The sequence below is a fragment of a genome, unplaced genomic scaffold, assembly GCF_019419815.1.
Source record: "Pyrus x bretschneideri cultivar Hongxiangsu unplaced genomic scaffold, Pyrus_bretschneideri_v1 Contig5, whole genome shotgun sequence".
NCBI classification, from domain to species: domain Eukaryota; kingdom Viridiplantae; phylum Streptophyta; class Magnoliopsida; order Rosales; family Rosaceae; genus Pyrus; species Pyrus x bretschneideri.
Window position 1 is genome coordinate 5,275,546 of NW_025999787.1, and position 24,517 is coordinate 5,300,062.

General features: G+C 37.5%; 3 protein-coding genes, 1 long non-coding RNA gene and 1 pseudogene across 5 annotated transcripts; 2 read left to right on the forward strand and 3 right to left on the reverse strand.

Moving 5' to 3' along the window:
* The first annotated feature begins 215 nt into the window (after positions 1-215).
* Positions 216-7,043, forward strand: LOC103930633 (beta-galactosidase 8). The gene is made up of 19 exons (XM_009339990.2): positions 216-729; positions 851-946; positions 1,278-1,390; positions 1,547-1,613; positions 1,714-1,806; positions 1,909-2,052; positions 2,167-2,258; positions 2,404-2,509; positions 2,644-2,731; positions 2,954-3,072; positions 3,606-3,767; positions 4,143-4,345; positions 4,458-4,567; positions 5,151-5,260; positions 5,410-5,523; positions 5,742-5,843; positions 6,119-6,330; positions 6,408-6,744; positions 6,824-7,043. The coding sequence occupies exons 1-19, from the start codon at positions 577-579 to the stop codon at positions 6,929-6,931; spliced, it is 2,529 nt and encodes an 842-aa protein (XP_009338265.2). The 5' UTR covers positions 216-576; the 3' UTR covers positions 6,932-7,043.
* An 84-nt stretch (positions 7,044-7,127) lies between these two features.
* Positions 7,128-11,051, reverse strand: LOC103930660. The gene is given in 6 exon segments (XM_048569266.1): positions 7,128-7,693; positions 10,026-10,127; positions 10,129-10,148; positions 10,150-10,510; positions 10,634-10,820; positions 10,912-11,051. Coding segments are annotated over 6 exon segments (1,014 nt in total). The 5' UTR covers positions 11,018-11,051; the 3' UTR covers positions 7,128-7,455.
* On the reverse strand, positions 7,944-9,569 carry LOC125470339. Its single transcript, XR_007252650.1, has 2 exons — positions 9,189-9,569; positions 7,944-8,373 (listed from the first exon to the last, which is right to left on the reverse strand). It is a non-coding gene; the product is annotated as an uncharacterized LOC125470339 (long non-coding RNA).
* A 5,214-nt stretch (positions 11,052-16,265) lies between the features above and the next one.
* On the reverse strand, positions 16,266-17,676 carry LOC103930662 (annotated as a pseudogene).
* Positions 17,677-22,467: 4,791 nt separating this feature from the next.
* Positions 22,468-24,209, forward strand: LOC103930630 (mitotic-spindle organizing protein 1B-like). Of its 2 annotated transcripts, none has more exons than XM_048569555.1 (2): positions 22,468-22,822; positions 23,860-24,209. In XM_048569555.1, the coding sequence occupies exon 2, from the start codon at positions 23,869-23,871 to the stop codon at positions 24,085-24,087; it is 219 nt and encodes a 72-aa protein (XP_048425512.1). In that variant the 5' UTR covers positions 22,468-22,822; positions 23,860-23,868; the 3' UTR covers positions 24,088-24,209. The 2 variants fall into 2 exon arrangements, with proteins under 2 accessions (XP_048425512.1, XP_048425511.1); XM_048569554.1 differs by having other exon boundaries at positions 22,483-22,826.
* The last annotated feature ends 308 nt before the right edge of the window (positions 24,210-24,517 follow it).

Below are 24,517 nucleotides of genomic sequence, written 5' to 3' on the forward strand. Positions count from 1 at the left end.
GATTGCGTAAGTTTTGTTTTACCCCACCACAGTAAAAACCTTTCCGTCACTGTGACAAATAAGTTACAACTCCGCGTTTCCGTACACAGAGACGCGACACACCAATCTTACGGTGCACCCCGTCACACCCACACCCGATCAGTTCCACACCCCCCACACCTGTAACGCGCTCATTATCCAACCAAACCGTAATCACCCTTTTTAAGCTCACTGATAATTACTAATTAGAGCAGCAGCAGCAGCAGCAGCGGAAAGCAGAAGCTGAAAGCAGAAAGCAGAAAGCAGAAGAAGACGAAGACGAAGACGGCAGCGATGACGTTCTCCAAAACGTCACCTCTTTGGTTCCAAGCGTTGTTTTAAGGAAGCGGCCAAGCGAGCCGAAACACAAACAGATAAACAAAGAATCAAACATTAAGCAGCAAAGCAAAGCAAATGCTGCAAGAAATCCAAAAATCGCTTTTAGAAACTGCTTTTTAAGTTTTGATTGATTAACCATTGCTTCAAGAAATCGTTTTCTGAACATATAAGAAAAATATTGAATTCAGAAACGAACTCGGAAATTCAGAATTGAAGAAGATGAGGATTTTAGTGGTGGTTTTGCTGCTCGGAGTTCTGGCGACGGCGTCGTATTGCGCGACCGTGACGTACGACCACAGGGCGCTGGTGATTGATGGGAAGCGCCGAGTTTTGGTGTCTGGCTCCATTCACTATCCTCGCAGCACTCCTGAGGTTCTTCTCTTCCTCTGGTTTTACCATTTTTCAAATTTTTGTTTTTTTTTTGGTAAATTTTAAATTTTTTTAAATTTTATTCTCTCTGAATTTTGCTCTCTGTGTGTGTGTTTGGTTGTAGATGTGGCCGGACCTTATTCAGAAATCGAAAGACGGAGGCTTGGACGTGATTGAGACCTACGTCTTCTGGAACTTGCACGAACCAGTTCAAGGCCAGGTCTCTCTCTCTCTCTCATCACATTTCCATTTCTTGATTCTTCTGAACTCTTCAATCCTAATGCGACGCCGTTTAGGTTCTGTGAGAATGTGGGAAGACGAAGACTAAAAGTTCATTGCAATCATTACTGTTTTTCTTGGTCAGGAGACAAAAGTGCTAAAGAAATCATGAAAACCCAGAATTTTGTTTTTCGTTTTAGTGTTTTATAAGAGAATGGAGGATGGTTTGAACCCGGGACGTAGCGGGTTTTTTGTGCTTCTGGTTATCTTGAATTATGTGCATTTTGTGTCTTTGTTATGATGGTGAGTGGTGGAACATACAACTTTTGCAGTATGATTTTGGGGGAAGAAAAGATTTGGTTAAATTTGTGAAGACAGTAGCGGAAGCTGGCCTTTACGTGCACCTTCGAATTGGTCCATATGTGTGCGCAGAATGGAACTATGGGTATTAAAAATTTAATGAATTTAATTGGTCTTTTTACATTTTCCTTTTTTGAGAAATAGAAAAAGGAAGTTGCTTTTATGATGATCAACTTACTTTTCACCACTTTCTGAAGAAGTTTTATTGTGTGATTGTGTTTGTGTTTCAATTTTTCAACAGTGGCTTTCCTCTTTGGTTGCATTTCATACCTGGAATTCAATTGCGAACGGACAATGAGCCGTTCAAGGTTTCTTCTTCTCCACTTTATCCCAACTGCCTCTGTGTTTGAGTTTCCTTTCTTGGTATTTTCTCAACTTCAGTGTTTTAGTAGAATTTATGTGGCTCAGGCAGAAATGCAGCGGTTCACGGCAAAAATTGTTGATATGATGAAGAAGGAGAAGCTTTATGCATCTCAGGGAGGACCCATCATTTTATCCCAGGTTTAAAATTTTATTGATTCTTTTTATTATTTACCCTATGTTTTTGGTTTTAAGAATATTCCAATTTGAGTTATGGATTAATTGTTGTTTCAATTATACCAGATTGAAAACGAGTATGGAAACATTGATCAAGCATATGGGGCTGCTGCCCAAACCTATATTAAGTGGGCAGCAAGCATGGCTGTGTCTTTGGACACAGGGGTTCCCTGGGTCATGTGTCAGCAAGCCGACGCTCCTGCATCTGTGGTGAGGCTTTTGTAGTCGGTTTTCGTTTGTATTGTAGTGTATTGACTTTGTATGGAAGCAGAATTCTCACGATGCTTTCTTTGCTCTATTTGCATGCTACATAACTGCCTACAGATCAGCACTTGCAATGGATTTTATTGTGATCAATGGACCCCAAGACTTCCTGAAAAGAGACCCAAAATGTGGACCGAGAATTGGAGTGGATGGTAATGTGTGACCTAATCCTTTTCTCTTTTTGGGTATTTTGAGCTTAGTTTTTCTACAAATTTGAATCAATTTCTAGCATCACCTGTATTATTTTGATCTGACTGCTCTTTTATTGGCACTGTTCAAAATGTATGTGATCACTAGGTTTCTTTCCTTTGGTGGTGCTGTGCCTCAAAGACCAGTGGAAGACCTTGCATTTGCCGTAGCACGCTTCTTTCAGAAAGGTGGAACTTTCCAAAATTATTATATGGTACTGCAATTGTCTCTGGAGTTAACATTTTAACATAACTTTAAGCGACGCTTGATGATTTAGGAAAAATTCAGTATATTTCAAAACCCAGGAAGAAAATATGGAGTGATTTGTTCTCTGTTGCTCTTGAACAGTACCATGGCGGGACTAACTTTGGGCGGAGCGCTGGTGGACCCTTTATTGCTACAAGTTATGACTACGATGCTCCAATTGATGAGTATGGTATGTTTTCTAGTATGCCTATGTTATTGCTTTAATACTGCTGATGGTATAGGCGTGTTTGCTAATTGATAGGCGTGTTTGCTAATTGTATGTATATAAATGAACTGCAGTTTCTGTCAATATATACTTTTATCATGAGAAGAAATAATTATTAAGAACATCAAATGCATAGAACATTGGTGGCTCATCAGTAATTGATTCAACTTTTCTTGTCTGTTGCAGGATTTCTTAGGCAACCTAAGTGGGGTCACCTAAAAGATGTGCATAAGACCGTAAAGCTTTGCGAAGAAGCAATGGTGGCCACTGACCCAAAAAATTCTTCTCTTGGTCCAAACGTGGAGGTATAATATTTTTTTCAGTGTTAGAGAGTATCCTTTGTCTCTAAATTTTACATATTTCCGGGCCTCAAAGTCCTCCAGTCTAAGTGCATACCTCCATATAGCCATATCTAGTCTGGGATTTATCGCTCATACCTTTTATTAGTACTGAAGCAATAGAACTTACAAGTTATTCATGTTGAATATCTGAGAAAAAATATCTGTAGTATCTGAACTTACTAGTTTTCATGTTAGAATACCTAAAAGGAAGTATCTGTGGTAGGTATTTGAAGTGAAACCATATTCCATTGGTCTTGGATTAACTTCCTTAATATTGATCCTGCAAAACTAGTTTCTATTAAAAAAAACTGTATGGCTTTAGGTACCAAACTAGTTCTTAGGATCTCCAATGTAATCATATATGACCTGTGGCTTCTAGTCTTCATCTGTATGCTTTGTGTATCTGAAATGAAGTAAGAAGTATGACTCCATTTGTCTAGGTGAATGCCCTTGCAACATGTGATTTTTAACATTTATTTTCTTGTTTATTTTCTCAGGCAACTGTTTACCAAACAGGATCAGCATGTGCTGCGTTTCTTTCCAATTCTGACACTAAATCTGATGCCACTGTGACGTTCAATGGAAATTCTTATCAGTTGCCTGCTTGGTCTGTGAGCATCTTACCAGACTGCAAAAATGTAGCCCTTAACACTGCAAAGGTTTGCCTTCCCTTCATCTTTTGGCTGTGCTTGCTTGTATCAGCAGAATATTTTGTTCTCTAAATGTATATCATGTGTACCTTTTCTTGGTATGTTCAAGAGATGAGTTATCTTCAAAACATTCTATATTTACCACTTAAAGTTATCTGTCCCTACTTTTTTTAGATCTGTGTATTCCAATTTCTAATGAGGGTTTATCAAAATTCTTTATGTAATCCTGTTGTTTAGTGTATGTCTTGTATTTCATATTTGCTATTTATTTCCAAGAATTATTGTATATTTTCTTTTGAAGCCTTCATATTCATAAGTATTATGCTCAAAATCATGTTATGTTTTCTTTTTTCAAAGGAATTGTTATATAATCTATCATGACAGATTAACTCTGCTGCCATGATTCCGAGCTTCATGCATCACTCAGTGATAGATAATATTGATTCCTCTGAAGCGTTGGGCTCAGGCTGGAGTTGGATAAATGAACCAGTTGGTATCTCAAAGAAGGATGCATTTGCCAGAGTTGGATTGTTGGAGCAAATAAATACCACAGCTGATAAAAGTGACTATTTATGGTACTCTTTAAGGTACGCGATCCACGACTGCTTTGTTAACAACTTTATACATATTTCTTGCCTTTCATCCAGTTGTCTTGATTTCTTTCAAGACTTATATCCATATTCTAAACAAATTCTGCAGCATTGATGTCACAAGTTCTGATGCATTCCTTCAAGATGGGTCTCAAACTGTTCTTCATGTGGAATCACTTGGCCATGCGCTTCATGCGTTTATTAATGGAAAGCCTGCAGGTGATGTATAAAGTTATAAACTAGCTGTGGTTACAATATGATTGCTTGCCCTTCTTCCTTGGTCTTAATCCAGTGGCTACATTAGTTACGTGGCAAATAGACGTTGACATTGTATTGAGAAACTACAAAGGAAACAATAATTATATTTTCCCTAAACCTTTGTAGTTTGAAGAGGCAGGCCTTCAAGGCTTCGATTGCTGCCCAATCTAAGTTTTAAATCCCCCAATCCATTCTGTTCTATAGACTTCAAGAACATTAAACATTGTTCTGCTTACTGTATTGCAAAAGAAGATTTGAGAATACACTCTCATTAGGCACCATGTTAAATGGGGTTTTGATCTCAAGTACTGTGGTTCTATGTTTCTTTTTTTTTTTCTGGGCAAAGCTCCTCCTGTAATACCAATGATTAGATACTAAGACAGAAGCCTGATGATAAGGTTCATGCTTTAAAGTTGTGAATTTCATATATGAATGAGAGTGATTGACAAGTAATTAGTGCATTGGTTGGACTATTGCAAATGTTCTGGGTCAACTTTACAACTGTTCCGATCTTGTATTTATGTTATAATTGGATTCTTTTCAGGGAGTGGAACAGGCAGCGCTAGCAATCCCACGGTTTCTGTGGAGATCCCTGTAACATTTGCATCTGGGAAGAACACAATCGATCTTCTGAGTTTGACTGTTGGCCTTCAGGTTTGACCTTATTTCTTATGCTTCTGTACGTGTGTTTATAAACAAGCTCGCATATATATTATATATTCTGGCATTGCAGTTTTCATAAATGAGTTCCATGCTTTAAGGTCAATTTGTGACTTAAGTACTTTTTGTATATCCATTTTCAGAACTATGGAGCTTTTTTTGACAAAACAGGTGCTGGGATCACTGGTCCTGTACAGCTGAAAGGCTTGAAAAATGGCACTACTATTGATCTCTCATCTCAGCAGTGGACATATCAGGTCAAATTTCCTCTTTTTGTTCAGTTGTTGTTATGTTGCAATTCCCTGCTATCGATTTCAATCAATTTACAAACTTGAGGGAAGTGGCTAATAAAATTTGGAAAACTGAAAATAGAAAAAGAAATGCCCAAGTTCTTCATTCTGAATAAGCAGTGGTGTACCTTAGAGGACGAAATCTAACAATTTTCCTTTCGTCATCTTCATCATTGCAACTGCAGATTGGACTTCAAGGGGAAGACTTGGATTTTCCCAGTGGAAGTTCTTCTCAGTGGGTTTCACAACCTACCTTGCCCAAGAAACAACCCTTGACATGGTACAAGGTAAATATTTAGCATAATTATTATGCATACGGGTAAATGTGGTGAAAAACAATGTGATTTTGGAGAAATTGCAGGGACACAAAGTATTTAACCTTTCTAATACTGCTACATGTGGTGCATATGTATTTTCTTATGTGTTCATGCTTGCATGTGGTGTATTCTGAGTGGTGGGTTTCCTCAAGTCTTGGCTGCCTATGATTTAGGATAACAGCTACTAGGAATGCTAGGTTCTTTTCTTTTAGATACTGACCCAAGAAACATTCCTTATCATTCAGGCAACATTTAATGCTCCCGATGGCAGTAACCCTGTTGCGCTAGACTTTACAGGGATGGGAAAGGGTGAAGCATGGGTGAACGGACAAAGTATTGGGCGGTACTGGCCGACCAACATTTCTCCAACTAGTGGTTGCCCTGATTCTTGTGATTTCAGGGGACCTTATAACTCCGACAAATGCAGGAAGAACTGTGGCAAGCCATCACAGGAATTGTAAGTAGAAGAGAATCTGAGGGAAGAACTTGAATTGAAACTTTGATTCTGAATATTTAATCTCACTAAATGTACAGGTATCACGTGCCTCGTTCATGGTTGAAACCAAGTGACAATACTCTTGTCCTGTTTGAGGAAATTGGGGGTGATCCAACGCAGATATCCTTTGCTACCAGACAGATTGAAAGTTTGTGCTCACATGTATCGGAGTCTCACCTGTCACCTGTAGATACATGGAGTTCAGATTCAAAGGTGGGAAGGAAGTTAGGGCCTGTGCTATCACTTGAGTGCCCATTTCCCAACCAGGTCATTTCTTCAATCAAATTTGCAAGTTACGGAAAACCTCAAGGGACTTGTGGGAGCTTTAGCCATGGCCAATGCAAGAGCAGTAGCGCTCTATCCGTTGTACAGAAGGTATGATCTTGCTTGGTACGTTGATAAAATTCTTTCCACCTCCAACTTTAGTTTGACCTCTCTTTGTTTACGATTACAGGCTTGTGTTGGATCCAAGAGCTGTAGCATCAAAGTCTCGGTTAAAACATTCGGTGACCCATGTAGAGGAGTAGCAAAGAGTCTAGCAGTAGAAGCATCTTGTAGATAGACATCGCTCCTGGCTTTAGGTAAAATGTTATCCCCAAGTTTCTCTATAATTGAATAATGTCATTCTCAAGGATGCTATTGAATTATTAATAAAATTCTCAAATATTTTAGACGACTTCTCCCCTCCCTCTCTCTCTCCCTCTCCCTCTCTCTGGGTTTGACTAAGGCCCTAACTTCTGATAAACGGGGGTGGTGTCAGCGTTCCATTAGGGTGGTTCCTCAGGGCTGAAATCAACAGGGAAGTTGCCATCCCTACAACCAACCAAGGTTACTTGCAAGACAAGATTCCAACAGTTATTTTTCTCTCTGCCTAGATCTATAGAAAAGAGTTCACAAAGTTTAGTCAAAAGCTTCTAAGTTTAGATAATAAGCAAACAAAATTTAAGTTTACAAGTAGCATACCAAATATGTTCTAGGCAAACTTCATATGCAGCCCTTAGTCGTTTATTCATTAGTTTCAAGTCTAAAATGCTAACAAATTACCCAAAATACACAAATAAATTGTTTATTTAGTATTGATCAGAACTAGTACTGAGCAATTCCTCCAGCAGCTGCAACCTTGGGCTGTTTTTGGAACCTGCAAACCTTGCAGAGAGGCGAAAAGAGGGAAGAAGTCTCGTACTTGTCCTCCCCGCCTACCATCGGCATCGGGACTCCGACCTTTACCGGGCTACCGTAACCTGGCCGATAAGTCTTGCCCAAAACTCCCTCCACAAGATCGGATAAATTGGTAAATCTGAACTGTGTCTCCAAGTGAGCAAATCATGGTTCACCAAACCAAAAACGTTGTCCCGATTCCCAAACCGAAATTTTCGGAATCCCAATTTCAAGACCGATCCCAAACCAAAGTTTCAGAATCCTGAAATAATTTCGGGATTTCGGGACAAATTGGAAATCCCGAAATAATTTTTAGCTTTTGGATTTTTGTGGGCTTTTCAGTTTTTGGTCTATAATAACTTGCCTGCTGCTGCAGTGTGCAGCCAATCTGCATATCTATAGATCCCAAGCATGAATGAAGTGATCAAGTTATTCTGTAGAAATAAAATCAAACCAAAATCCTTGCATATATTCCCTACTCACAATAGCCAATATGATCTGCCTATTCTACTACACATGCATGCAACAAAAATAAATTAAGTAACAAATTCAAAAGCAAAAAAATTAATTACAAGCCACGGTTTCAAAATAAATGAAGTAACAAACCCAAAAGCAAAAAAATTAATTACAAACCAAAGTTTCAAAATAAATTACGTTACAAACCAAAAGCAAAATGAAAAGCTTAAAGTTTATGAAGATTGTTGGCCTCTTCGACCCCTTCGGCCCCTTGATGTTGTTGATGGTTGTGGTTGCTCCTTCTTGTTTGTGAAAGACCTCCTAGTGTCAATATGCAAACGTTATATACACAAGGTAGCCAACAACATCAAAGGAAAAGGACGTGTATTCCTGTTACAAGGATTCCATTAATAAAGTAGGACTAGGACAGTACAAAATGTAATCGAAAATTTTCTTTTCTCCTTAAGCGTAGGACTAGCTTCATATATATATATATTCATAAAGAGGAAACACAATTAAAGAGTCATCTATTCATAAAGAGAATTCATATTATTCATATCTAACTAATGTTTTTAAGAAACAAATACTTTTTAAGAAAATTAAGAAATACTATTATCAAAGCAACTGTTGCAACCGTACTATTTATATAGGTAGAGACATTCAATGAGGCAATTAAAAGAAGTGAAGTGTTGAATTCAATGAGGCAGATACGTTTTCTACCAGACTCCCAATTCTGCCTGGTCAAAAATAACAACAAAACAACTGAGGAAAGATATATGATCTAGCATTGCAATTGAAGATTCCTTAACCTAATGACATGCAATTATGTGGGTATTTGATAGTTCATCAGTTCAACATCTTCATATATAAAAGAACAACTAAACAAACTGTAAATACATTTATGGTGCTGCATTACAAACATCCCAAAATCCCATGGTTAATTCTAAACTCCATTCATCAATTTACACCAACTCTCGAAATTCATTTCAGCTACTGCAATTATTGCTACAACTATGAACTATCAACCCATAACAAATTTATGCTTCAATTGTGAGTCTGTGACAGAAGAGAAACCCTAATCTCGAATTCCAACCACCAATTCAACCCCTAAACCCTCAGTAGTGCAATATACTCTATCTTCCAAGTGCTAAATTTCACAAACCCTAATCTCGAATTCCAACCCTAAATTAGCTTGTGAACTTTACCTGATTTGGGGGAGAATTGCACAGTGCACTGGATCACTAGAATCGAGAGAGACTGAGAAGGAGAGCGGCGCCAGTGGTCGTGATTTGTGAAGGAAGGCTCCTCCACTGTGACTCTGTGAGGGATAAGAAGTTGAGAGAGACTGAGAGAGAGATCTGAGAGGTGATAGTTAAGAGAGATGTGACTCAGGTGAGTCACTTGTGTGGTCGGATTCGAAAACGGAGGGACAAATCGGCGACGAGGGTGGTGAGATGAGGGTTTAAGTCTGAGACAAGCCACGAGAGAGAGTGAGTGAGAACTAAGTATCGAGAGAGACAGGAGAGATGGAGTGTAAGTGTAGGGTTTGATTTCTATTGAACGATTGAGATTAAATCTCAATCGAATCTGACAGCTGTTACAATTTCAAATGTATATTTAAAAATTAAATTATATATATATTTTTTATTTCAGTTCGGTTTGGGAATACCAAAAAACCAAAAACTTGAAACTGATTCATGTACCAAAAATTTCGGTTTGGTTCGGTATTGAGTGCCGAACGTTTCGGGATTTTTAGTTTGGTTTCGGGAATTTTCGGTTTGGTTTGGGATATTCGGTATTTTTTTCCACCCCTAAGCAAATGTGTCATCAGCTGGTATTCGGTAGTTATGAACCTTGTTTTCCTTTTCTCCAATAGGCCTAACCCTAATGTCCATTTCGGTTCGGTTATGAAAATTTCGGTTGGTTCGGTATTGAGTACCAAACATTTCGGGATTTTCAGTTTGGTATTTTTTCAGTTTGGTTTCGCGAATTTTTCAGTTTGGTTTGGGATATTCGGTATTTTTTTCCACCCCTAAGCAAATGTGTCAGCAGCTGGTATTTGGTAGTTATGAACCTTGTTTTCCTTTTCTCCAATAGGCCTAACCCTAATGTCCATTTCCATGAGACCAGCATCTGTAACCCTAGTCATCGGTTCTTTCGATGATTTACCTCTCTATCTTCGCCGTTAGTACTCCATTCGGCATCTCCGTTATTAGGGATGGCAACAACTTTGTCATCCCACTTTACCATAAGAGCATCAACTTTGTCATCCCACTTTGAGACTCTCTTTGCTGCGAAGGCAAGGGTGTGAGAGTCGAACGCCACTGCGAAAGCCTGAACCCATGTGAAATCGCGGGTCCTTCCTGTTGGTCGAGTCCCGATGAAGTGTGCGTTGATTTGGAGGTTGGTGTCTGAAACAATGGCAAAGTTTCCACCCTTGGCGCCATGGAAGTAGAACATCACAACGTCACCGCCAACAAACCTAGGATCGTAGCACAGAGAGCCATATCCATCACACTTGGCCTTCCTACTGCACCAAACTTGGCTTTCCTAACTACACCAAAAGAAAAGAAGATGTAGTTGTTAGTAAAATTCCTTTTGTTAGTTATATATCTAGTTAATTGAAAGAAAAAAAGAAGAGTTATATGACTTACACTTGCAAGTAGCTTCACACTTGCTACCGCAGTTAATGAAACAACCCTTGTTCTTCTTGTTCTTCTTCGGCTTTCTCTGAGGGCATTCGGATGGGCACGTAAGGGTCTTGTAATAGCAAGCCCCCTTTGCTTTGCAGAACCCTCGCTCCTGCCCGGATCCCATTGGTGTCAGCATGTCGTAGTTGGAAACATCAGCCTCATCCGCTTTTTTTGCCTTTGCCGTTGCCATTCCCATTCCCATTGCCGTTTCCATTGCCATTCGCATTCCCGTTCCCTTTCCTGTTTCCATTGCCTTGCCCCATAACCAAGGCGGCTTCCATCGAAACAAGGACGACGAAAACAGCCACCAAAATATTTGACATTGTAATCGTAGGCGCCATTTCTGGCTACCAAATATGTATGCTTCTCTTCTCCTTCTGTTGATTGTATTTTGTGTTGTGTGCTGAAGAATTGATGGGAAAGAAAGGGTACAAGAAGATATTATATAAGGGAGTGGTGAGGAAACAAATAAATCAGCCACATGCACCCATAATCATTCAACCAACTTTGCACATGCATTCATCATCATAACCTAGCTGTCATTCCACTTTAATCACATGCATAAATCAGCCACATGCATCTCCCATCACCATTCCAGATTTCCACCAAGTTCCTAGCTGTCATATTCCTTCCTTTTCACCTATAAATAAGCATCCATTGCAGCCACAATGGATTCATTCTCATTCATTCTTCCATTTTCAGAAATTCACCAAAGAGAGCCCTTTGTGCCGTGAGTCTCCCTACCAATCCAAACACCACCAGAAATCATCCCATTGCCGTGGCCTCCCCCTTCCAATTTCACCACTCCCCAAACCATTCACACCATCAAACTATCCTTAGACCTTGTGCTACAACAAAGTGGAAGAGAAGCGGGCCTAAACGTTCATACAATTCAAGTTTGAGTTGTTGGAATGTTTAGGTGTTTCTTTTCCTTTGATTTTAATGTTTAATTTCAATTCTCTTTGTTTTGTACGTATGAGGAACTAAACCCCCTTGGCTAGGGGGGGATTCGAAATATATGTTTATGCTTGCATTTTGATTTGATTACTTCTAATTGCGTTTCATAAGTTGTGGATTCAATTTGTTTAACTGTTTGATTGATAACTTATTTATGTATGTTTATTGAGAGTGCACGCTTAATTTTCATGCATGAATATGACGCTAGAATATAAGTGAGTTTCACCTAATAGTTACGAACTTATATTCACAAGTAGTGGAGGTTGCTTATAAACAATCGCGTTAAACGAATTCTTGGCATAAGTTTCATGCAATCATAGTAACGAATGCCTCGTCAACACTTATAATTTTCTTAGAGCGTAATGATTCTTGCTTGTATCTCTATTATGCAATCATGTAGGGGACTTGTGGGGAATGTTTTGGGTTGTCGTATGCAATCATCCAATTCAATAACGTTAGGAAGATTTGAAGGTTAATTAGTGCATCACGGTTAACTTGGGGTGTTGAGAATTCATGGTTTATTGAAATGCAATTGGAAATCTTTTTATTATGCAAGTGTAACATGTGTGGAGATGAACCCCTTGGCTAGCATCCATTCATTCCAATTCATCCATTTCATATTTACATTATGTTTTAATTGCAATTTGTTCATTTAGTTTAATTTCGTCAAACCCTAAATCCCCCTTTACTTTAGTGTCCCATATAGTTAGAAAGTATCTTAGTTTGTGTTTATAAGTGTTTTGATTCAAGTTTTCATCCAATTTCGTCCAAATTAGTGTAGGTGCTCAAAACTGCCCAGAAAGTGGTTTTTAGGCAGTTTTGAGTCTTCTAGTTGCTGTTTTAGGTTTTAGGTTTGTTTAAGTGTTTTAACTTTTAGTTTTGCATTCTTTGAGTCAAGTTTAGTGTTTTAAACTTTGTTTTTGAGCTTTTAAGTCAGTTTCCAAGTGTTTAGCAATCCCTCCTAATCCCCGGTTAAGAACGATCCCTACTTACATACTTACTACAATTGATAAAAACCTAGCTAGCCCTGGAATTCGGCTCCATTCTTGTACTCATTGCTTCTTCATGCAATCAAACAGCCTAGAACCAGCAACTTTGGCTAATATTTTTATGGCTGTTAGATGTCACTTAAGCTTCTCAAGCATTAGGATTGCTTCAAAAAAAAATTATTTGTGTATTTTGCATAGCACATTAGCATTTATTTAGGCTTCCTCAAAGCAATTTGCATGTCAAAGTTGTAAGAAAAGTCTCATTTATTTATTTATTTTTGTCATTCTAATAAAAGTTTTCTATCCCACACACCATTACATTCTTCACCTTAGCAAGTGTTGCTACTTATATCAATCTTTCTAATCAAATTGCTAACTACATTTTATATATGCTACTTATATCAAGCTTTCTCATCAAATTGCTGACTACATTTTAGTTGTCACATCCCGGCATGGGTCCCCAACACATTCTAGGCTTGACTCCACCGTAGCACGATATTGTCCGCTTAGGGCCCTAGCCACGCCCTCACAATTTTGTTTCTGGGAACTCACATGAGAACTTCCCAGTGGGTCATCCATCCTAGGATTGCTCTCACGCGAACTCACTTAACTTTGGAGTTCCTACAGAACCCGAAACCAGTGAGCTCCCAAAAGGATACATATAAGGATTACAAGATCCACACCCCTGGATGATGTGGGTTCTTACAATCCACCCCCCCTTAGGGGCCCGACGTCCACGTTGGCACACTTTCGGCTAGGGATTGGCTCTAATACCAAATTGTCACATCTCCGGCTTGACTCTACCGTAGCACGATATTGTCCGCTTTGGGCCCTGGCCACACCCTCACAGTTTTGTTTTTGGAAACTCACACTGAGAACTTCCTAGTAGGTCACCCATCCTAAGATTGCTCTCGCGCGAACTTGCTTAACTTTGGAGTTCCTACGGAACCCGAAGCCAGTGAGCGTCCAAAAGGCATCGTGCTAGGTAGAGATGGGAATATACATATAAGACTTACATGATCCACACCTTTGAACGATATGGGATCTTAATTATATATATATATATATATATATATATGGTATTTGGATATGCTTGCATGCATAAACGAGTTCATAAAAAAAATGCGATAAGTTTACGTGGATAAGCGAAATAAACTTAAAATGTAAACATAATTAAAAATTTACTGTTGAAACTTTCAAATCCTCAATTTTGTTGAATTTTTTGGTGTATTTTGCTTAGTAGTTCACATTGGCATTTCTTTCGGCATGACTCAAAACATATTGCAATTTGCATGTGAAAGTTGTCATATGAAGTGGTGATGGGTCTCTTTTTATGAGAAATCGATGGATTAATGTAATTAATAAATATGATATGAATAGATTTATAAAAATCATATTAAAGATTGAGAAACTTTTTGAGACGTTTAGACTGCCATCAAAACACAAATAATATTAGAGCACTTCAGCTCCAATACTGTAAGAACACTTCATCGCCACCACCGGCCACCCCACGACGGAGGAGCTTAATTCTTGCCTCCCATTCCATGAATTAATGAAGTATGTTATATATACTCAAACAACTATTCTACATGGAGGCTCATAAAAGATGCTCTTTTTTAAGCCCTAGAAGTGCTTGTTTTGGAAGGTATATATAATAATTTAGTGGACTTTAACGTAAAGTGATAGTTACTTGTGTTGTGTAGGTACTATATTCTAGGCCTGATAATTTATTGCACGATCCATTAACTTGGCACAAAACAACATAAAAATATTATGTTTTAGGTCAATTAACTCAGTAACAGATAGAATCATTATCAAGTCACCTGTTAAGATATTGAGTCTGACATGAGTCACAACACAATCTGTTAGTTAATGGGTATGACACAAAAAGGACACAAACATGACAAATACCATCCATTTGCTAAGTCTATTCATTATGCCTGACAATTTATTGTACGATCTGTTTACTTGATACAAAACGACACAAAAACAACAGGTTCTAGGCCAATTTGTTATCAGATCGAATTGTTATCGGATCAAATTCACGATAAAAATTACAGTAATTTATATTTATATGTTTAAATGAGAGAAATAAACTTAAACTTTTAAAAAGAAAACCCAAACTCTCAACTGTAAGAACTTTTATTAAATTCTCGATTGCTTCAATTCAAATTTTATTGGTGCATGCATTAATTTTGCATAGAGCATTAGCATTTCTCTTCTTTTTTTCAGTTCACATTAACATTTCTTTCGGCTGCCTTAGTGGGATACACACACGCACACACACATATATATATATATATATATATATATATATATATAAAGAATAGTTGTTTTGAGTCTTTGTGCGCGGGCGCAAAGACTCAAAACAACTATTCTAGGGAGGCTCATAAAAGATGCTCTTTAAGCCCTGAAATGCTTGTTTTGCAAGCATACTAATTTGGTTGACCTTTTTTTGTTTGTTGAGAATTTTGGTGTGCTATAACATAAAGTGATTGTGCACAATTATACTCCATATAGTGGTCAATACCTAATGTGAGATTACACGACTAAATTAAGCTCAACTGCAACCTGGTTGACTGACAATATTTCACAGACAAACAATGAATCAATGATGAATGAAACGTTTTATACAAATATATTCTATTCTAAAGATCCAAACAGGAGTGGTATACTCGATCTACTCTAAGGGGGAGGGGAGAAGAATTGGGCTAGGTCACAAAGTGAGTCAACTACTAAGTATCGAACTCAAAGTAAATATAATACATTCTCCCCATTCATGTGAATTTAACTTGATCTCGCTTACAAACAAAAAAGAATTTCTTAGATTGTATCATTGATTGGTGATGATGAATGGAATTAAACCCATGTGAAATTGCGATTGGCTAAATTTATTCTGAACCCTAAACTCATAGATTGACTACATTTGCGATATTTGTTGATTGCTTTGAGTAGTTTGAAGTGCCACTTAATTTTCTTTAAGATGCATTATTGGAGAAAATAGTGATTTACGCTGTCAGGAATTTAAGCCCCTAAACTCTAAACTCATATAATTTTCTTTAAGATGCATTATACTAGTTTACTTAATTAATAATGTTTTTCTCCTACCGTTGAGATTCTTAAAATAAAATGGCCTAACATGTTATATAATGTTTTATGAGGCTTGTAATTTTAAGAGAAAATAAGAGCACTAGTCTTAAACTTTTAATTGGAGTATTTGATCTGACTAATTCGACTACAATAAAATAAAAACTACCATGCAAATATGATTCCGTAGATTTTCAGAACAGAAACTGCAATGCATATATAGTCTAAAGTCAAGTTGATGTATTCCTAAATATCAAAAATTTAATAAAAGGGCTTCCAACTGTAATGTAATGACCTCAATTTGTAATTTTTGTTCGGTTTTAGGTGCACTAGTGTACCACAAACTTGATTGACCTATTTATAATAAGTATAAATATTTATTATATATTTGTTAATATTGTCACATTTTATTGATTTACAATAAAAATTCATCATTAGTTGCAGTCTATAAATATTGTAACAATATTCATGATATATTGTTAAACTGTAACATTTTATTGGTAGCCGATGTGTTTTGTCCACCCCTAAATATATTTGAATAAAAAATTATAATCATTCAGTACTGAGCAATTCCTCCAGCAGCTGCAAGCTCAGGCTGTTTCTGGAACCTGCAAACCCTGCAGAGAGGAGAAAAGAGGGATGAAGTTTTGTACTTGTCCTCCCCACCAACCATCGGCATCGGGACTCCGATTTTGACCGGACTAACGTAACCCGGGCGGTAAGTCTTGCCCAAAACTCCCTCCACAAGATCGGATAAATTGGTAAATCTGAACTGTGTCTCCAAGTGAGCAAATGTTTCATCAGCTGGTATTTGGTAGTTATGGACCTTGTTTTCCTCTTCTCCAATAGGCCTAACCCTAATGTCCATTTCCACGAGACCGGCCACTGTAACCCTAACGTAGTTGAATTCATCAGTTCTTTCGACGATTACCTCTCTATCTTCACCGTTAGTCCTCCATTCGGCATCTCCATCAGTGGGGATGGTAACAACTTTGTCATCCCACTTTACCATGAGAGCATCAACTTTGTCATCCCACTTTGATACTCTCTTTGCTGCGATGACAAGGGTGTGAGAGTCAAACATCACTGCGAAAGCCTGAACCCATGTGAAATCGCGGGTCCTTCCTGTTGGTCGAGTCCCGATGAAGTGTGCGTTGATTTGGAGGTTGGTGTCTGAAACAATGGCAAAGTTTCCGCCCTTGGCTCCATGGAAGTAGAACATCACACCGTCACCACCAACAAACCTGGGATCGTAGCACAGAGAGCCATATCCATCACACTTGGCTTTCCTAACTGCACGAAAGAAAAGAAGATCTAGTTATTAGTAAAAGTTTCAACAATTTGATCAACTTATTAAGTTCTTTTTGTTAGTTATCTAGTTAATTGAAAAGAAAAAAAAAAGGGTCAAATGATTTACACTTGCAAGTAGCTTCACACTTGCTACCGCAGTTAATGAAACAACCCTTGTTCTTCTTGTTCTTCTTCGGCTTTCTCTGAGGGCATTCGGATGGGCACGTAAGAGTCTTGTAATTGCAAGCCCCCTTTGCTTTACAGAACCCTCGCTCCTGCCCGGATACCACTGGTGTCAACACGTCATAATTGGAAACAGCAGCCTCATCGGCTTCATTACCATTGCCGTTTCCATTCCCATTCCCGTTGCCATTGCCATTGCCATTTCCATTGCCATTACCATTGCCGTTGCCGTTCCCATTTCCGCTCCCGTTCCCGTTGCCGTTTCCATTCCCATTCCCATTTCCGTTGCCGTTGCCGTTGCCATTTCCATTGCCATTGCCATTTCCATTGCTATTGCCATTACCATTGCCGTTGTCATTCCCATTTCCGCTCCCGTTCCCGTTGCCGTTCCCATTTCCGTTCCCCTTGCCTTGCCCCATAACGAAGGCGGCTTCCATCGAAACAAGGATGACGAAAAGAGCCACCAAAATGTGCGACATTGTAATCCTAGCCATTTTTGGCTACCGTAATTTATATATGTTTCTCTTCTCCTGTTGAATTTTACTTTGTGTTATGAGATGAAGGATTGATGAGAAAGAATGGGAACAACAAGAGATTATATAAGGGAGTGATGAGGGAACCCTAGCCTTGAGATTCGGCTTATTGCTTCTGCACGTATTCAAAATTTTCCAATAATAAAAAATATAAAAAAAAAAACCTTTTGATAGCCTTAAGCATTGTGATATTTCTTTAACTTTGTCAAACGCTTTTTGGCAATATTTTGTGTATTTTGCATAGCTGCACATTGCAATTTTGCAATTACAATTATTCTTCACCTTGGCAAGCGACGCTAGTTTTATCAAACTTACTAATGATTGCTAATCACACTTTTTTGTTCATGTATCATATATATTTGGATCCATTTTGCATGCATAAACGAGTTCATATGAAAATACAAGAAGTTTATCTAGATGAGAGAAATAAACTTGATGTACATAAAAGTAAAAAATTATCTCGATTGTTTCAAAATTTATGGGTGTCTTTGCATAGAACATTAACTTAGTTTATCTAGGGAGACCAAATTTCTAAATTAAATTTTGTAAACCAAATGATGTAGATGTTGATGATTGGATTATTAGTTAAGTGTTGATTAACGTATTTATTTCCAATTGGTGACATATCATTTGGTTTGCAAATTTGATTTAAAAATTGGTCTCCCTAGCATTATCCTTTTTTATACATGGGACATGAAATTGCATGACTCCAGAGAAAGTATTGCAATTTTCATATAAAAGTTGTCATATAAAGTTTCATTTTTTGTAACACGTTTGGATCGACTTACATAAATCAGTTCTTAGAAAAATAAAAATATTTAAAAAAAAATAGGGCGGCTCTCATTTTTATAAGAGATTGATCGTGGTAAAGCTAAATTTATAAAAGCATGTTAACGATAAAAAAAAATAGACGTTTTAGATTGGTATGAAAACACAAATATTAAAACACTTCAGCTCCATTACTGTTAGAACACTTTACCGCCACCGCCGGCTACGTACCCCATGTTGGGAGAGCTTGATTATTGCCTCCCCTTCCAAGAAATAAATAAAGAAAAATATATAGTACTCTTCAAGCAACTATTCTAATGGAGATTCATAAAATATGCTCTTTGAGCCCTAGATCAAAATGCTTGTTTTGCAAGGTATATTGACTTGGTAACGTAAAGTGATTTCGTACAACTATATTCTGCCCTAAGGCAATCTATACCTAATGTAAGACCACAAAAATCTAGTTGGGTTGACATTTATTTAATATTGAATTAGTGATTTCGTAAACTATATGAAATTTAATTGGGGTTTATATGCAAGGACGGATCCACATAGGGACCAGGGAGGTCCCAGGACCCGTCGGCAATCCTAAATCGTTGCTATAAATTTTCCGAGGACCCCTCGTACTCGAGCATGAGGTCTGTGTAGGTTGCAGTGGCTATCTTCTTCTCGAAGAAGATGACCGCGCACGGAGAAGAAAGAAATAGGGACCCTTCCTGCCTCTCTCCTCCTTGCTTCTGCCATGGTCTCATTCATCGGTGCCACCCACTTCTCCTCCAACCTTTCTGTGTCGTCTGGTGGGGGCAGTACATAAGCCCAAACTTTCCCAAATTATTTCAACCATCTTAGTAATTTTTCTTATGGGTGAAGTTTCCATCATAAGGTTAGTAAGATGGATATGATCTGTCATGGGTTGGTGAAATTTGGTGGTGGAGCTACCATGGCTTTGGGAGAATGGGGAGGGAGGCGGTTAGTGGAGGTATGACAACTTTGTTCTTAGTGAGAGAGAAGGTGGATGTTTGGAAACTAGTAAAAGAGAAAAATGGTGTGTTTGGTTAGAAAGATAGTGGGAGTTTGGGGAGAGTTTTATTTGACTGGTGTTTTAATTTGCTATCCACACACCCCTTTTTACTTCATGCACACCCTCTTAATTTGCGGCCGTCGGATCGACTGAATTAAAAAAGATCAAATGACAGAAATAAACAAAGGGTGTGTGAGACGCAAAAAGGGGTGTGTGAATAGCACACCCCTTTAAATTTAGTGGTTCATATTAGATAATCAACAAGTTAGGTACTCCCTAGTAACTTATGAAACCATGTAATGGACGCTTGAATTATGATTTTATAATTTGTAATATTGTTTTGCATATGATTTTTAAATGAAATGTATTATATTTAAATTTTCAATGTTATTTTTGTCTATAAATTTTTTGACCTTTATAATTGGGACCCTTCGAATTTAAAATCCTGGATCCGCCACTGTTTATATGTATGGAAAATGTTCTCTTGTTAGACTACGGATCGACAGAAAAAATTTATTTGAATTATATTATGATATGCTAGGAGAATGGTTCTCTTGGTAGCTAACATGAAATCCTTACATTGTCTAACGGTTGATTTAAATCGTTGGACAATTAGATTCTTGCTTGATGATCCAGAAGTATTTTTGAATAATCATTAATGATAAATATTGTCATTGGTCTTCAGCATGCAAAGTTGATGGCTGAAGTACGTAAGGATTTTCTAAGCCATTTTAGTCTTTTATTTTTGGGAAGCCAAGCTTGTATATATACGTGAGTTCTTTTATGAGTTAAGCAAGCAATTCACAGTTGTATTTGAAAACAAAAGCAATTCAAACAATTAGCTTCATTCTTTTATTTCTTCATCTTTACAATCTTCCTCTCATTTTTATTCCTAAATATTAGGAATTAATCGTTCCACTAGAAGTTTTTTACTCACTCGAGTTAATTTGTTGTACAAATTTACAGTTAGACAATATAAGCATTTGAACATCAGCTATTGAGGAGCTCTACGGTTTGTTAAACTAAGCAAAGAGATCACTTTTGATTTATTTCAATGACTTCAAAAGTTTGTATTGGGTCTCTAAATATGGGCATGTTGACTTAACAGAGTTTAGGAGAATGAATGAATCAGATAACTTAAAAATTGGGGAAATAAAGAAAGGGAGTTAGATCCCATCTTATTGTACTAATTCATGAATTTTAGGTATATTTGCTTATGAATTCCAAAGTTACAACTCATACTTTTTCAATTTTATGTATTAATAAACACATTACAAAGCTAACAAATAAAACGATTTCTTTTGGCCAGAAATGCCACCTGACGGGCTTAGAGTTTGGAGCACTGCAGCTCTAGTACTGTTAAGAACCAATGTGGTTCAAATTCGCCTTTGACGAAAATCAAACTTAAGACATCTCACTTAAGTGAAAAGAATATTAGTAGACCGTTATACTAAATGGCTGCAACTCTAATATTGTTAAGAACACCTTAGCGCCACGGCTACTCCACGTGGGAAGAGCTTGATTCTTTGCCACGGAAAGGGATCCTCTCCGGATCCCTTCCTCCTAATCCACCAAGTTTGGGGATCCGGACCATTGAAATTTGATCCAACGACTACAAACAGGGGTCCACTTTAAAAGTTATAATAACTTTAGCTATTATATCAAATTTCAATGTTCTGGATCCCAAGAATTAATGGATTAGGAGAAAGGGATCCGGAAAGGATCCCTTTCCCTTTGCCACCCTTTCCATGAATAAAAGAAATAATTAAATATATTAGTCCTGGTCAAACAAGTATTCTCCCATGGAGATGGAGGCTCATGGAAGGTGTTCTTTAAGCCCTAGAAATGCTTGTTTTTTTAAGGCGTAATAATTTGGTCGACTTTGACGTAAAGTGATTTTGTACAACTATAATAAATTGGTCAACTATAACCTGGTTGACATTGATTCAATATTGAATTAGAATAACAAGACATTTCTTCTCTCAAGGTAAAGAAAATTTTAATATCAACAATAGAGAACTTTCTGTAAAGAAACAATATATTTTGATTAGTTTTTCTCAAACTAAATTACTTCGTTAAATAAAATGAAAACTAATGAAAAAAATTTGAAAATTTTGAGTTTTAACGATAAGGACAAAATAAAGGGTAAAGTGAATAGTACTTTTTAGTGTAAAAATATTGTTTTTCGTTAAAGTGAACAGTACTGTTGGTTTTTCGTTAAAACTCCCTTAAATAAAAAGACTAATATAAAATAAAAATAGTTTAAAAGATAGTTCAAAACAACTCAAATACAAGCCCAAATACAAGAAAGAAAATACAATAGATAGGCCCAAAATGAGTTAGCCCATAACAACAAAAAGCATTGGAGGAAGACAACAACCTTCACCAAGTCAATTGCACCGCCACGCAATGCCACCACTGCCAGAAGGACGAACCAACAAAACAGCTGGATGAATGGAAGATAGGGGTGTGCATACTACCCGTACAGTGAGCTTTCTCATAATCCTATTAAACAGTGCAAAAAGCACTTAAAAAAACACAACACCAAAATTCCATTGAGGACAGACACTTGATGGGTTAAATAGCAGATGAGGATGATAGGAGACTTGCGACATAAGACGACACTTGAGTTAAAAAGGGGCATAAAATTCAGATTTGAGACGAGCTCAGACAAAAACACCAAATAAAGGACCAAAGCTCAATGAGGAAGATAGATATAGATTGTAAAGATGAAGGGCTACATAAATAAGAGAGAATCTTCGCTGGATCCTCTTTGTGAGGATCCCAGGAATCCTCCAATTATATCCGTTTATCGCACATCATGCGGTTAGTTATTGTTTATATTCAATTTTAAATAAAAAAATTACAATAATTTCTGACCGCATGATGTACGATGAACGGATGTGATTGAAGGATATTCAGGATCCTCACAAAGAGGATCCTCTCGATAGATAAATGGCTACTAGTTCTGGGTAACCCACTAGTACAAGCATACTCTCAACTGTATATGCATCAATCCTGCCTTCCCTCACGAGAAGAGAAAAAAATCTTAAGATTGAATCAATTAAGTGATGAATTGTTTAGGCGGACTTCTTATTTAACCCACTGCTTTTTATCAGAAATTCCACTCCTCTTTAATCTAACTTATATAATAATAATATCGTTTGTAAAAAAAAAAATTTAAAAAAAAAACCTTTTCAAAGCAAAGCAAGGGAACAGTGCAGGGGCCAAGGGGACAAAAGCGAAGTGTGAAGCCCAACCGATCCGACTAACAACAAGCACTTCCTTCTCCCTCTCGCTTCTGTAATTAGTGTTTCAGTCGGTAACTTCCTCATCTTCTTCTTCTTCTTCTTGCTATAATTTCTACAAGGTGTCTATTGGAATTTATTTTGAAAATAATATTTCATTTAGGGTTCAATTTAGGGGTTTTAAGTTGGGGAGTTTTATTTAGGATTTAAATTAGGGTTTGTAATTTATAATTTTATTGGGTTACTTGTGTTTGCAGAGCTAATCAATGTACTGATACTTTTAATTGGTTGAAATATGCTAAAATTGGGAATGCCCACTTCTACAGAGGCTACAATTTGGGGTTTTTTACTATCCCAAATTGTGATTGTGGTTGATTTTTGCCAAGTACTAAACCTGTTTATTGGGTTTGATTTGGGTGTTTAAGCAGTTTAATGGATCTGGCAAACCGATCTCCGGTAGGTTCGATGTTCTTAGTAAATCGTCTCTGTGTTTATCGAAAACGGAATTGAAATCAAATGCTGTGCGAATTTGACACACCTTGGAAACAATAGGAAGATAAATAGAATAAGAAGAGGAATTCAAATTGAATTTCATGCCCCAATTTTATTGCTGTAGTGTTGCTTCCCAATACTAGTCCAGATGAAACCGTAAACCTCAAGCAACTAGTTTGTCTATGTTCATCCATTTTACGTCCAATTTGTATCTAAAACACCAAAACTAGGCATTAGTGTCCTTGAGCCAAGTCGTCTCTGTGTTCAAGCAGTCCATCTCAGAGAAACGAAGTGAATTATGCGGCAACTGTGTGATATAGATTGCAATGAGTATCATGATTCAGTCAAACAAAATACCAGATGCTTAAAACATGGTAGATTCGTGCAATCAATTTCCCGGCCTTCTTCTTCTTTCGAAGAAAATTCAGTTTCCGTATGGTTTGAATGCCTTAAACAAGTATTTTAGTTGTATGTGTATTTTAGTTGAAGATGTGAAGAAGGAATATTAGGAGTGTTTTGATAGGTTGTAATGTTACTGAATTATTATGACGAACATTCTTTTCTTTTTTGTCATTGCGGGTTCAATATGGCTGTTTTGTTTCACGTTTTGTTCAGGTTCTTAATATGGATGCGGATGCTGCAAAAACCGCACGGGAATCTCTTGACCTAGCATTTCAGATGTCCAACATTCTTGACACAAGGCTGGACCGTCACACCCTCTCCATCCTCATTGCATTATGTGATTTGGGTCTCAACCCTGAGGCATTGGCTGCCGTTGTTAAGGAACTTCGAAGAGAACCCGTTCCACTTCCGCCATCAGATGCTGCTCGTCCTGTACTATGAACTGGTTTTTGTATTCTTGATTTCTCTGGAACATAAACAATTGCGTACTTGTAGTATATATTCAAAGTGAATCCCATTTTCTAAGTTCGGGGGTTGTGATTACATCCCTTTAGTTGCCTTCATCTTCTTCTTTTCTCAACCCAAATTTACTTGGTACAAAATCAACAGCTCTCTCCATCTCCAAAGGCCTAAACTTTCCCTCACTCTCTCACAGGTTACTGAGTGCGTGATTAAATTAGTCCTGTTTTTCATTTTTCTTTTTCTAAAAGGGGGACAACTGATGGCAAGTCACAGTTATCTACCCCTTCTGTGGCCACAGTTAAATAGATTCACCAGCTCGGAGCATTAAACCCGGAACCTCCCACATTTTCTTTGTTCCGTATGTTTTGTGTTCGTCATAACCTTAGTTCATTGAGCGGGAAAATTGCCG